The sequence below is a fragment of the Pleurodeles waltl genome, chromosome 4_1, assembly GCF_031143425.1.
Source record: "Pleurodeles waltl isolate 20211129_DDA chromosome 4_1, aPleWal1.hap1.20221129, whole genome shotgun sequence".
NCBI lineage: Eukaryota > Metazoa > Chordata > Amphibia > Caudata > Salamandridae > Pleurodeles > Pleurodeles waltl.
The window spans coordinates 458307451-458320443 of NC_090442.1; the positions used below are offsets into that span (position 1 = coordinate 458307451).

Consider the following 12993-nt stretch of genomic DNA (forward strand, 5'->3'; position numbering starts at 1 on the left):
GAAACTCACCGGCCTGTCTCCTGCCTTCCAAAGATCCTGCTCCAGCGACGACTTCCAAAGGGACCAGCGACCTCGACATCCTCTGAGGACTGCCCCTGCTTCAAAAAGACAAGAAACTCCCGAGGACAGCGGACCTGCTCCAAGAAAAGCTGCAACTTTGTTTCCAGCAGCTTTAAAGAACCCTGCAAGCTCCCCGCAAGAAGCGTGAGACTTGCAACACTGCACCCGGCGACCCCGACTCGGCTGGTGGCGATCCAACACCTCAGGAGGGACCCCAGGACTACTCTAAGACTGTGAGTACAAAAACCTGTCCCCCTTGAGCCCCCACAGCGCCGCCTGCAGAGGGAATCCCGAGGCTTCCCCTGACCGCGACTCTTTGAATCCTAAGTCCCGACACCTGGGAGAGACCCTGCACCCGCAGCCCCCAGGACCTGAAGGACAGGACTTTCACTGGAGGAGTGACCCCCAGGAGTCCCTCTCCCTTGCCCAAGTGGAGGTTTCCCCGAGGAACCCCCCCCTTGCCTGCCTGCAGCGCTGAAGAGATCCCTAGATCTCCCATTGACTTCCATTACAAACCCGACGCTTGTTTCTACACTGCACCCGGCCGCCCCCGCGCTGCTGAGGGTGAAATTTCTGTGTGGGCTTGTGTCCCCCCCGGTGCCCTACAAAACCCCCCTGGTCTGCCCTCCGAAGACGCGGGTACTTACCTGCAAGCAGACCGGAACCGGGGCACCCCCTTCTCTCCATTCTAGCCTATGTGTTTTGGGCACCACTTTGAACTCTGCACCTGACCGGCCCTGAGCTGCTGGTGTGGTGACTTTGGGGTTGCTCTGAACCCCCAACGGTGGGCTACCTTGGACCAAGAACTAAGCCCTGTAAGTGTCTTACTTACCTGGTTAACCTAACAAATACTTACCTCCCCTAGGAACTGTGAAAATTGCACTAAGTGTCCACTTTTAAAACAGCTATTTGTGAATAACTTGAAAAGTATACATGCAATTTTGATGATTTGAAGTTCCTAAAGTACTTACCTGCAATACCTTTCGAATGAGATATTACATGTAGAATTTGAACCTGTGGTTCTTAAAATAAACTAAGAAAAGATATTTTTCTATATAAAAACCTATTGGCTGGATTTGTCTCTGAGTGTGTGTACCTCATTTATTGTCTATGTGTATGTACAACAAATGCTTAACACTACTCCTTGGATAAGCCTACTGCTCGACCACACTACCACAAAATAGAGCATTAGTATTATCTATTTCTACCACTATTTTACCTCTAAGGGGAACCCTTGGACTCTGTGCATGCTATTCCTTACTTTGAAATAGCACATACAGAGCCAACTTCCTACACACAGGCACAGTCCTCTTTTTGCTAGCCCAAGGTGTGGCAGCAGCAGTCGGTGCAGCCTCTCCTGCCAGATCCAGGAGTCAAGCAGGGCAGTCTTTCGGTCCCTTCTTCAATTGTCATTATTTGAAGTTCATGGTGGCATTTTTATGACAAGAAAGTGCCCTGGGGGATTAGGCAGTCACTAAACAATGGGCTACTAGCATCCTTGCCTTCTGAGATGACTTCTGGCTATGTGTAGCATATAGCAACCCCAGAGTGCACTATTATTCCCAATCTCAAGTTGTCTGAACCCTTCCTTAGATGTTAGGAGCTTGGTACCCCCACCCTAGAGGTGTGGCTACTTGTGGGCAACAAACAGGAGAACCTGTTTGGTCACTGGTTTCATCATCTCTCTGTTCCCACTGCCACCCTGAACTACCTGAACAAAGGGGAAACCTTCAGGAGGCCTTTGAAGCTCGCCTTTTGGGCCAACACCTTGAGTGTCTTCCTTCAAGAGGGAGGTACACCTCTCCCTTTAACAGGCTTCTATTGTTTCAGCACCTGGGAGTCGTTCACATGACTCCCCAGGAGGGCAGAAGGCTGTCTGTTGGCTGGCAATTGTGAGAGGCCACTGGACAAACTGGACAATAAAGGGACAACTTTCTAAAAGTTGCATTTCCTTAAAAATGACACTAAGTTTGACTTGGGCATCAAGTCTGGTTTAATGCAGTGATTATTTTGATACCTTGAAGTATCCATTTTAGTAGCCCCATTCAGAAGTAAGCCACACTGAGATGTCAGCTGATAACTCTCTAGTAGCTAATAGGGTTAACTTTTCCACAGCAAAAACGACAAGTGAGATGTTTTGGTGTTAAGAAATGTTAAAAGCACATATCTGATAGAGACTTCTAGTTGCAGATTCCTTACCTTAGAATATCCCCCAGGCGTCAGAATGGATCTGGAGATTTTTCTTTGAGCAGTACCCCTGCGCGCCGTTAGGTGGCTTCAGTAGACTCTGCGGGCATCGTTGTGTTGTATTCACCATGATGATGTTGCGGTTGTATATAGGCAACACCATGGCGCGCTTACGTCAGTTCTTTTCTTTCCATGCCAGCCTATGTGCAGATCCGGAGAAGAGCTACACCAGTTATTTTCGACTGACTGACACTTTTGCCAATTAGCTTTTGATGAGTTTTAATGCGTCGAGGGATGTCCCGTAAGACCGGATTCAAGCCCTGAGACTCCTGACACCGAATGATGTCGGTGACGAATCTGTACCTCGTCTGCCTCTGGTGTCTGGAGCGTGACCACGACCTGAAGTCATGCTCCGAGTATCACTCAACTCTGTGTCGCTCCCGGTCTCGATTGAGAGGAAGGTCAGGAGACCAGTCGCTGAGTCATCACCACTCTTCGTCGTCCATGTCATCTGATTTTCGGGTCACAAGAAGCAGAAGTTGTCGAACAACGTTTGGTCTTCTTCTTCTTCACCCCATCGCTCGGACGACGGGACACGGGAAGAGTGTCAATGCTCTAGGCCTCCGTCTTTGGAGCCTCCATCTGGGTCTGCTCCGCACCTCCCTGACTTCTCTGGAGCCAGTGCCACCCCTGCCCAACTTAAGGAATTTTATGAGGCCATGCGTCTCATATTTGGGCAGATCGGCCCACCCTCTGTGCCTTTGGGCCCAGGAAAGTCAGTGCGGGCCCCCCTCTGGTCCCAAGTCATCGGCTTTGGTCCCAACTCCCGAGGGTACCTCTGGATTCGGTTCCGGATCCGTCCCGATGCCGGTCGTGCCAACGCAACCTTCCCAGCGCCGGGTCAGATGTCGACGCTCCTGAGTTGGTTGGGCCCACAATTGACGTCAACCCTATACTAATTCCCGACGACCCGGAGCCAGAACATGGTCGCTCAACACCGTTTCGGTTATCCATGGGCTCTACTGGGCCTAGGGTTGATCCTGACCCTATTGCTATGGGGATAGTGTAGAGGGGCTGCTGGAGCCTTCAGAATACCAGCTTGAACCTGACATGGACTGGGTTCAGGATTTGGGTGATGCCAGTGGGTTGGACACCTCCTCTTACACTGACAAGCTTTCTCCCCCCTACTGTGGCTACGGAGGAGGAAGCGTCACACTCAATGGTGGTGAGAAGGGTTGCTGAGGTTTTGGACCTCGAGCTTCCTCCTGTGGAGGTCAGCACCCATCTCTATGGAGACAAAGCGGACTCAGCGCTCAAGCGCCTTAAGGATTCCTGGGCTACGGCTCAGTCCCTTGGCCTCGCAACTGCTCCTCACCTCCAACAGTCCGCCTTTCGCGACTACGGAAGGGGCACTCAACCGTGTTCCTTTCCACCAGGACAGTGACCTGTGCATGCTGTACAGCTCCTGCACGGCTGCGGAATTAGAGATTAAGGGGGCTGCCCAGTCCACCCCCACCCCCTTCTCTGCCTCGAACCTTCTTAGTCTGTCGGACCATCCGGGACCAGTTGGGTGCAGAATTCGCCATCACCTGCCCCACTGGGAATCCATTACCATGGACAGGAGGGTGTTGCAAATTGTCTGAAGGGGCTACTCCCTCCCCTTTGAGACTTCTCCTCCAGCCATGCCACCATCATACGATCACTTGCACTTCTCTGCGAGGTGGTCAAGGCTCTCCTGGCAAAGGGAGCCATAGAGAGGGTCCCTGCACCAGAAGTAGGTCGTGGTTGCTATTCCCGCTACTTTCTGGTGCCCAAAAAGGACAAGGGCCTTCGCTTTAGCCTAGACCTCGGGTCCCTCAATCTCTTCCTCAAGAAGGAGAAGTTTAAGATGCTAACCCAAGCTCAGGTCCTTTCTGCCCTGGACCCTGGAGACTGGATGGTAGCATTGGACTTGCAGAACACCCATTTCCACATTCCCGTCCTGCCGGCCCACAGACGTAACTTACGATTCGTGGTAGGTCATGAGCACTTTCAGTTCACTGTGTTCCCCTTTGGCCTTACCAGCAGGTTAGGGGATCCAGTCTTCCCCTACTTCGACGACTGGCTGTTGAAGGCACACTCACCCCAGAAAGTTGTCTCCCACCTCCAGACTATGGCGAACCTCCTGCATCCGCTGGGGTTCACTGTAAACATACCAAAGTCACACCTGACTCCCTCTCAGATGCTCTCTTTCATCAGAGCTGTTCTGGACGCAGTGCAGTTTCTGGCTCATCCTCCTGAAAAACGAGTCCAGGATATTTGGCTATGAAACTTGTATTTCAGCCTCTATCCTGGATTTCTTTGACAAGGACTGAGGCTGCTGTGCCTCATGGCTTCCTGCATCCTGCTGGTCCAGCATGCCAGCTGGCATATGCAGGTTGTGCAGTGGGACCTGAAGTTCCAGAGGGCGCAGCATCAGGGGAATCCTTCCAACATGTTTCAGATCTCAGAGAGAACTGTGAAAAGACATGCAGTGGTGGTTGTCGAATCCAGATTGTGTGAACTGCAGATCCCTTTCCCAACCCAATCTCACAGTAGTGACAGATGCGCCACTCCTGAGATGGAGCAGCCACATGGGAGAGGCAGAGATCAGACGCCTCTGGTCTACGGTGGAGTCCGGGCTCCACTTCAACCTTTTTGAGCTCCATGCGATCCGACTTTCATTGAAAGTCATAGTTACAACTAAGCATTTAACTTACGGACAGCTGTCGTAGCACTAACAGAGCGCTGAAGTTACTGAGTGGGTTTCTAGATAAGCTCAAGTCGCCTTTTAGGGAAACCAAAGCACAGAGGCCGTGCTAGTAGTTGGGCTTGAACACTCAGCAGCCAGTGTTCTCAAACTTCTTGCTGCAGCTTGATACTTTCTATCAAGGCATCCTTTTTTTACCTTGTTAGAATTATTAGCGTGGCTGATGTGGTTCTGCACTGGTTCACTTCTTTCCTAAATCAATTGTCCAAGGTGAAACTACCGCGACATTTTCGGCAAAACCTTTGACAATGGAGATTGTACCTCGGAGTTTAGTTACTCCTTGCAACATTTGTCTGTTATTTTTTGACACTCTTCGGGTAATTAGCAATGCCCTAGTCCCAGCCTACCCCTGGAATGAATAGCAGTGATGGCAGTTTGGATTAGTCATTGTTTTATCACAGCAGCCCCCCACCGAGGCGATGGATGCTGACGTTATTTTCCCCTTGATGTTTTCCTCTGGTGGTACTGATGTCATTCGTGATACTGGTTTATGCCAGACAAGCTGAGAAAGCACTGATCGTGATGACAACTCCAACAGCTGTAATAAGCTATTGTGCACTCCTTTTTTTCGCCGGGCAGTGTCAGCCTTCCCCTTCACTCGATTAAATTAGTTGTTGGTGTGCGAACCAGAGTACACCATGGGAAGAGCAGAGGTGCTGTTGGCTTTGGGCCTCTTAATCTCACTGATAACGAACAGCACATTTTAATGCAGAGGCCCTTGTTGGACACCACAAACCTGCAGTTGCCACACTCAAAATCTGTACAATGTATATAGATAGAATTCGTCTGATCTGCCTGGTCAAGGAAAGGAATTATCAGCTTCATGGTGGTGGCAGTTGTACCACAGATGTTACTTCAAAAGTCTACTTCTCGTACTTTAACTTGTGAACATTAACTTGGAAATGTCTTTTTATGGCTAAGTCAAAGCTGATATTTTTCTTAGTCAACCTTACCTCCCTTTCAACTACACATTTTCTTGGAATTTGTTTTTTTAACAAATGTTATTTTTTTATTAAAAATAAACAATTATACATTTATAAGAAATGGGTTACTGATTTAACGGTCTTATGAAAACTGCTAATGCCGATGTAATTTTCCAACCTTATTCTAGGACGCAAGCTAAATCTACTCAAATTTTAAACCGCATAGGTTTAGTTAAAAAAAAAAAACGTTTGGGAACTTCTGATATTCTGGTGGATTTTTAAATGATACTTGACTGCTGCAGTTCAAACATAGTTATTTCTGTCACATATGTGTAGTAATGCTAACTTTCTTTTTTAATAGACCCTTTCAAATATTTATTAAAAATGTTCAGACTTTTAACACAAGTCCAAAATGCGTGTCTGTAAGGTATTTATATAGAAACGGGAGTGTGTTCAAAATGATTAAGGAGTTAAGAGGAGTGTGAGTGTTTTACCACTGGAGTCAGGAAATGGCTGTTATTAGTCTGAGTATCTATAATTTCATATTCGTATGTGGTGTGGGTACACAGACATTTGTATCATGTAATTTCACTGTGCAAAGTAAATAGTAATAAAAGCAAAATTCTCTATTAGCATTCGAAAAACTCCATATGTGATTTTTTTTTTTTTTACATCAGAAAAAGAATAAACACTGACATTTAGAAGTTTTGAGAAGAATGAACAAACTGCGGTTTGCAACAGATAGAAAATGAAAATTGAATACACAAAGCATGAGCCAGTGCGGCCATTATCCAATCACTGTGCTTGTTGCAAGGGATCATAGTAGACTGAAACAGCACCCAGTTCCAGTCTATTGCTTATTACAAAATGAACAAGTGCTGTCACATCTCAGGCACAATCCACATTGGGGAATGAGCAGTACTGAAAATCGGGAACGTGGATACAATCAGACTATCTGTCTTTCTTTGCAGGGGGCTGACCTGACTTTAGAGAAGAAACAGACGTCCCACCACAGGCGGGTGTGTTGTGTGACTGCACCCACCTCTAAGGGCGAGACGTGGATGTCCCCAAGACACTTGATTATCCTCCAAAAAGGTCCTCCTAAGCGGCGCACTTCCTGAGTGGTGCACAATTAGCGGGCCCTCAAAGTGTCTGTTTGCCATGCGTTCATATCTCTAACATGGCACAGGGACACATGCAGTTCATCGTGCAAACGAAGGACCATCCCTTTGAAATAATACCGACTCAAACTGTGCATCTGCAATATCAATATTGTGTAATATGCAAGTGCCCTGGAGCACAAAAAGCTGTTGCATCTCAGAGACGATTATGTAATACGACCCAAGATCTCAGTAGAAGCAACGATACAATCCCCTGCTTTTAAAACGGGTATTAGTGTTGTACACATGTATCGGAGTTAGCAAACTGGTGTAACACCTTTATGTTTAAATAACGACTAATACATACTAAAAATACATCACCAATTTACAAATGTATTTTTCATGGATTTTAAAATAAACAAATAAGCAGAAATATGCATTTACATTTAACATTTTATCTGGTATAAGAGTATACGGAAACTAAATTCTGAGCAAGATAAAGTTTACCTTTTTCCAATGGGAGACTCTTGGCCAATTCCATAGGCCAAGAGAGCTGCTGATGGCTCGTGGATTAATCTCAGCACGTTGAATCCAGCCGTACCAGCTGATTCGCTGCATAAAGATAAAAAGTGTTTTATTTAACAGCGTTTTCACAAGTAGTGACCTCTGGATTACCGACCCTGAGAAGCAGACCTCATCTGCCATGATTTAGCCCCACTCAAATCATATTATCCTTATCCAAAGCACACAGATTGGAAACCAGTTTGCACCATGCAGCACTGCAATCCATTACAGAAATACACAGTGCTGCGAGCACTGCTCTACAAGTCCACCAGTTCATTTCTTGTCCTTTGTCTAACCTCTTCGTTGTGACGGTTTATACTAGTTCCCATATGAGTAGGTGACCTAGTTGATGAGCCATAGGCTTCATGTAAATCAAACAAAATATTTGGGGAGCCGGAACGAGAAAGGATGACTGTATTTAGCTCCATAGGATAACTGCAGCAACTGGTACACAGAGTCATATACAAAGGAGTGCCCAAAGAAGATATGTATCAGAGCACTTTAGCATACATTCATGCAGTTTTCTATAGTGAAAAATGTGTAATTTGACCAACCTCTACACACTGTGTTGCGCCTTGGTAAACACACTGATGCCTACTAGTTATGAGTTTTTTCCACTTGGTGGTGAGGAAGGAAGATGGGGGCAATAAAGTAGGAGTGCAGTATTGGATATATCCTGGTATCTAAAGTGCCTTTTGCCAGGACTGTGCCAAAAAATAGTGCTAAGAATAATAGAAAACATATGTTTGGTTGAATCTTTCATTTCTTTCCTCCTTCCCAGCTGTACAACTAATAATTGATGAGCACCAGTTGAACCTGGATTATAATAAGAATTAATTGCCTCTCCATGTGCTCCATACTTTTTCCAAATTGCTAGGTAGCTTGTCCTTCAGGGATCGATTTTCTATTGTTACGTAATAGTCAAACACCACTGTCCAAGTGTCCTGATTGTGTGCCTTGGCGTTCCCCCATTCTCAGGTTATGTTCCTAAGGGCCACAACCTAATCCAGGTTGTACAATATTAGTTTATATCTGGGAACATCAATATCTCCCTTTTCCACAATAATGCTTGGTAAGGGTGAAGCGTATCTAAGACACCACTAAGTCCACTTAGGTTTGCATGTACTCTTACACAAAATGCTGAATTGCTGCACACTACCAAATCGTATAAAATAAAGTGTCCAGAGTTTCCGTTTATATTAGCTCTATTGCATGAAGTTGTGACCTATGGGTATATTCTGTTCAATACTGTGATTTGGCTTAGCGTGAACCTTGACTGAATTGCCACCAGTCATGTTATGCTGATTCTTCGCCTGATCACAATATTTAAAACTACCCAAGTCCATTGCCTATTTATGCACTACGTTCTGTAGCAATTCAGCTAACTTACTATTAGAAAGCTACAGATTTTGGATACTGCCCTACTTGTTATTATTCCAGCCACACACAGGCCTGAAACACACAGGCCTCTGAACAGCAGTGGTCCTGAAATATGGTACAAGCTATCTTGTAACTATCTAGGGTATGCCAGCATAAATTCAACACAGTAAGTCCCATTGTGTCCCTGAATGTTTAAATACCCATCAGGTCCTTTATCCTACGTCTCTTCAACTTTACCACCTCACCCAGCGCCATACCTGCCCATGAACCGTTTTCTTATGAAGCTGCACCATTCTAGCCCAGCGTCTTGGCAGAGGCGACCCTAGTGTCAATGGTTGTGGCAGTGGTTTGAGGTAAACCTTCAAGTAGTTACTTCTGTGTATGTAGCTTAAGTATGTGTGAGCACCCACGGCCAGTCTAGTCAACCTCACCAAAGGCTCATTGACTGATGTGTACAACCATCACTAAGAATTGCTATTTTGGTTGCTCAGCAGAAACCTTAGGATAAGGTAATCCAATGTCCCCTTCTCACAGCGTATTCTGGGAGTGCAATAAGGACGTTTTTATAGTCCCATAGAAAGGCCTGGAGTGCAATTTTAGCCTGTGTAAAGAAAGCATCAGGGATCCAGAACCAGGGTCCTATACAACATATAAAAACAAAGAAAATTTCAAGAGCATGTGACTCAATGAAAGATACCACCATCGATGAACTGGTATGAGTTACAGGTAAGCGACGTTCACTGATCTCACGTTTATCTGCACCTATATTTTGCAAGTGCCTTTCAGTTGTAAGACACTTGTGACCGATCAGGCTCCGTGACGAAAGAAAATGCAAAATATTTGTCCTCCGCTAAAGACAGCAATTCTTTAACCCTGGTAGTTGATGCATTATATCACATCTATGCATGACTTCAACCACATGCATGCAAACTTAACTAAGACAGAAAGCTCGCATGAAGCAGGCTAGTGCGAAAGGAACGTACTCTTGTGTATAGCTTCTGAAATGCATGCATTATTTGACATCTGATTAATGACTGAATTGTACGTATGCGGTTAAAACCTGTACACTGCACAAGACAGAAAACTAAAAATCAGGTTGTGGTAAATGCAGCAAACAGTAGAAGACAATGCATTAAACAAGGCTCTTATGTTCTACTTGTGGAGAAGAAATTAAAAATGTTGTTTAAGACACAGGTAAGTATTGTGCGTATAACTTCTCTCCACAAAACCAAACAGTGAAATCAATACACTACATCTACCAGCAACCAAAGGAGCAACTGTAGTTCTAACAAAGGTCACCATCGGACCCCAACCAGCAAGTGGCTCGCCAAGCAGACTAATGAAACAGGCTAATGACCAAATCACAAATCCTGTTAATGCCTATTGTTTATTCCAGATGGAAGTCAACTGACCTCCGACAATCCAAACGGTGAAGAACACCAATAGGAAACAGATGTGAACGTGGAAGAAAAAGAAAACATCTGTTCAAATCTGAACACAATACAGAGTTTGGTAGTATAAAAAAATCAAAACAACTGATAGAGGCGAAATACATATTCAAAAATATAAGTCAAATCCAATATCATTCTACTTTCAGTGTTTATTAAATTCCAAAATTCAGATCTCTTTTATCCATGAGACAAACAGTGCAACAAAATCACTTTCCACATACCAGTCCGGCGTACCAATTCACATCACTGGTTCAGCCGACATGTGTTCCGAGGTTAAACTACTTTATCGAGGCATAAAGACATTTTAAAGCTACACAAGTATACTGGTAAATTAAAAAATTTGGCATTCAAAATGTATTCGATTGAATCAATTATATCCCCATGATAATCTTTCCATAGACTGAAACGGCAACACGCACAAGTTACATTTCCTACGCATAATCAGTTTGGTGGTATATTGTAGACTCCCTTATACACCAAATAAAAAAAAAATCCATGTCTCAATATTTCCAATACTTATACATGCTTGACGATCAACATAAAATGGTGTCCTTACCCAAGAGCCCTTTTTTGGCTTTCTCCGAAATCAAAGGGAACAGTGATCACCACATCTTTGACATCTGATCCCAATGCATGCTGAGCGGTTTCTATATTTAATGTAGGTAATAAAATATATGTAAACAGGTTTCATATTATCTTCTGAATATTGAAAAATCTAATCATATCAACACTCAAGTAATTACCTTTCATTTTCTTGAACACTAAGCTTGCTACATCTTCTGGGCGAACTAGCTTTGTAGATTCCCCAGTGTCAATTTCATATTTGGGCTTGCCATCCTTTTCAATTACCTACACACAAAAAGAATGAGTAAAAACGACACAGAAATGTAGTGCCTTCAACCACAATGTAATATAATTAATTGAATCCACTGAAGAAAAATAGAAGTAAAAATGCATAACATACCGGACATTTACTGTCTGAAATGTGCTTCTGAGCTTCAGGATCATCATATCTAAAATAGAAGCAATGGACAAAAGAATATAGTTAATAACAAGGCAAGAAAGTAGACTTCAATACTTGACCAACTCACACTGAAAGGCCCATCAAGAGAAACACTGATGACAGATGTACAATATGATTACAAACACGAGAAATGCAACTCTCAAAGAGTAACATCTGAGTAACTCTGAAATGAGGTACAAGTATACCCTTTGCACAACAAATAGCTTCTCCATATAGGAAGGATACACTGCACCAAAACTGGGGTTGGGGCATTTAAAAGCACAGGATTTCTAACTGGGGAATGCACCACCAGACACTGCAGAACCACATAAACATCCCAATCTATTTTCACTCAACCGGTTTATAGTCCAAGGAGACCTAGAGATAGTAAACTTTGCACAGCTATGGTGTGCACGTCTATTCACTCACACACTCACTCAGACAGAACCAACTTAGTGCAATAGTATTTGTGATCAGTATGTTCCATTATGTGAGAAACTGAATTATTTATTGGGGTGGATGGTACTCCACCACAAGTAATAAGGTCACTATCTTGCTGGATCCAGTTATAGTTTTCAGAGCAGAAAGGCTAAGTTAAGAAAACGGGTAAAGTATGTAGAAGTACCAAAAAAAGTTAAAAAGTCAAAAACACACAATAAAACTCACACCAATTTAAAATGATGGAGAATAATTTAATGAGCAAACGGCATTGACAAAATTACAAAAATCCTGGATACAATTTTTTAAAGATTTACGTATAATTACCGCCGAATAGCGCCAATATTCAGCAATGGTGGTGACAGACTTGAACCTAGGTGCAATTTCAGATCCACCTCAGTGGAGCGCGGCACGGATCCACAACTCAAGTACAACCGGGTTCGAGGTTTTAACTTGGAACTTAGGGCCTGATTTAGATCTTGGCAGAGGGGAATACTCCATTACAAACATGACTGATAGCCCGTCCACGGTCTTACGATCCCATTAATGTCACATTGGGATGGTAAAACAGTGGATGTGATATCTGTCACGTTTGTGACGGAGTATTCCACCTGCCAACACTTAAATCGGTTCCTTAGTCTTCTTTCTCAAAGTCTCTTTTAGGAGCTAGAAATCCTCCAGCAGAACATGGCTGTGGGCTATGTTCAACTTGGTCTCCACAAGGCTGTATACCTTCCGGACGACATCCTGCTGAAACAGATTTGCTACTACCAAAAAGTTCCGAGCAGGGAAAATCTCCTTCTTTAGCCCAGTGGCGAGGGAACTCGGATGAATCTGCTTGGCAGGTTTGTCCTGATCCTCCAGAAATCTTGAAGTCTAAATTTTTTTCAAGTCTCAGGTTTACAGGGATGTTAAGGGAAGTCCAGCTAGAAGCAACAAAGGCTTGCACGACCTCAGGAACAGACTTGGCGGGTCAAGACTCACTCCAGCAGAGGCTACTAGCAGGGTCTTAATCAGGTCCAATTGGTACTGGTAAGCCGGGCACTTACAGCTTGTTGTGACCCTGTAGTTTACACAAGGGGGAAGCCAACTGACTTTT

At 44.5% G+C, this 12993-nt stretch overlaps 1 protein-coding gene across 1 annotated transcript in view; it reads right to left on the reverse strand.

The window, feature by feature from the left end:
• HSPA14 (heat shock protein family A (Hsp70) member 14) overlaps nt 1-12993 on the reverse strand; it is a 187752-nt gene that overhangs the window by 146180 nt on the left and 28579 nt on the right. Inside the window, exons 4-7 of the mRNA XM_069228724.1 lie at nt 11418-11466; nt 11197-11302; nt 11010-11100; nt 7566-7670 (exon numbers count right to left, since the gene is read on the reverse strand). Coding sequence (XP_069084825.1) covers nt 7566-7670; nt 11010-11100; nt 11197-11302; nt 11418-11466 — 351 coding nt within the window. The remainder of the gene's footprint in view (nt 1-7565; nt 7671-11009; nt 11101-11196; nt 11303-11417; nt 11467-12993) is intronic.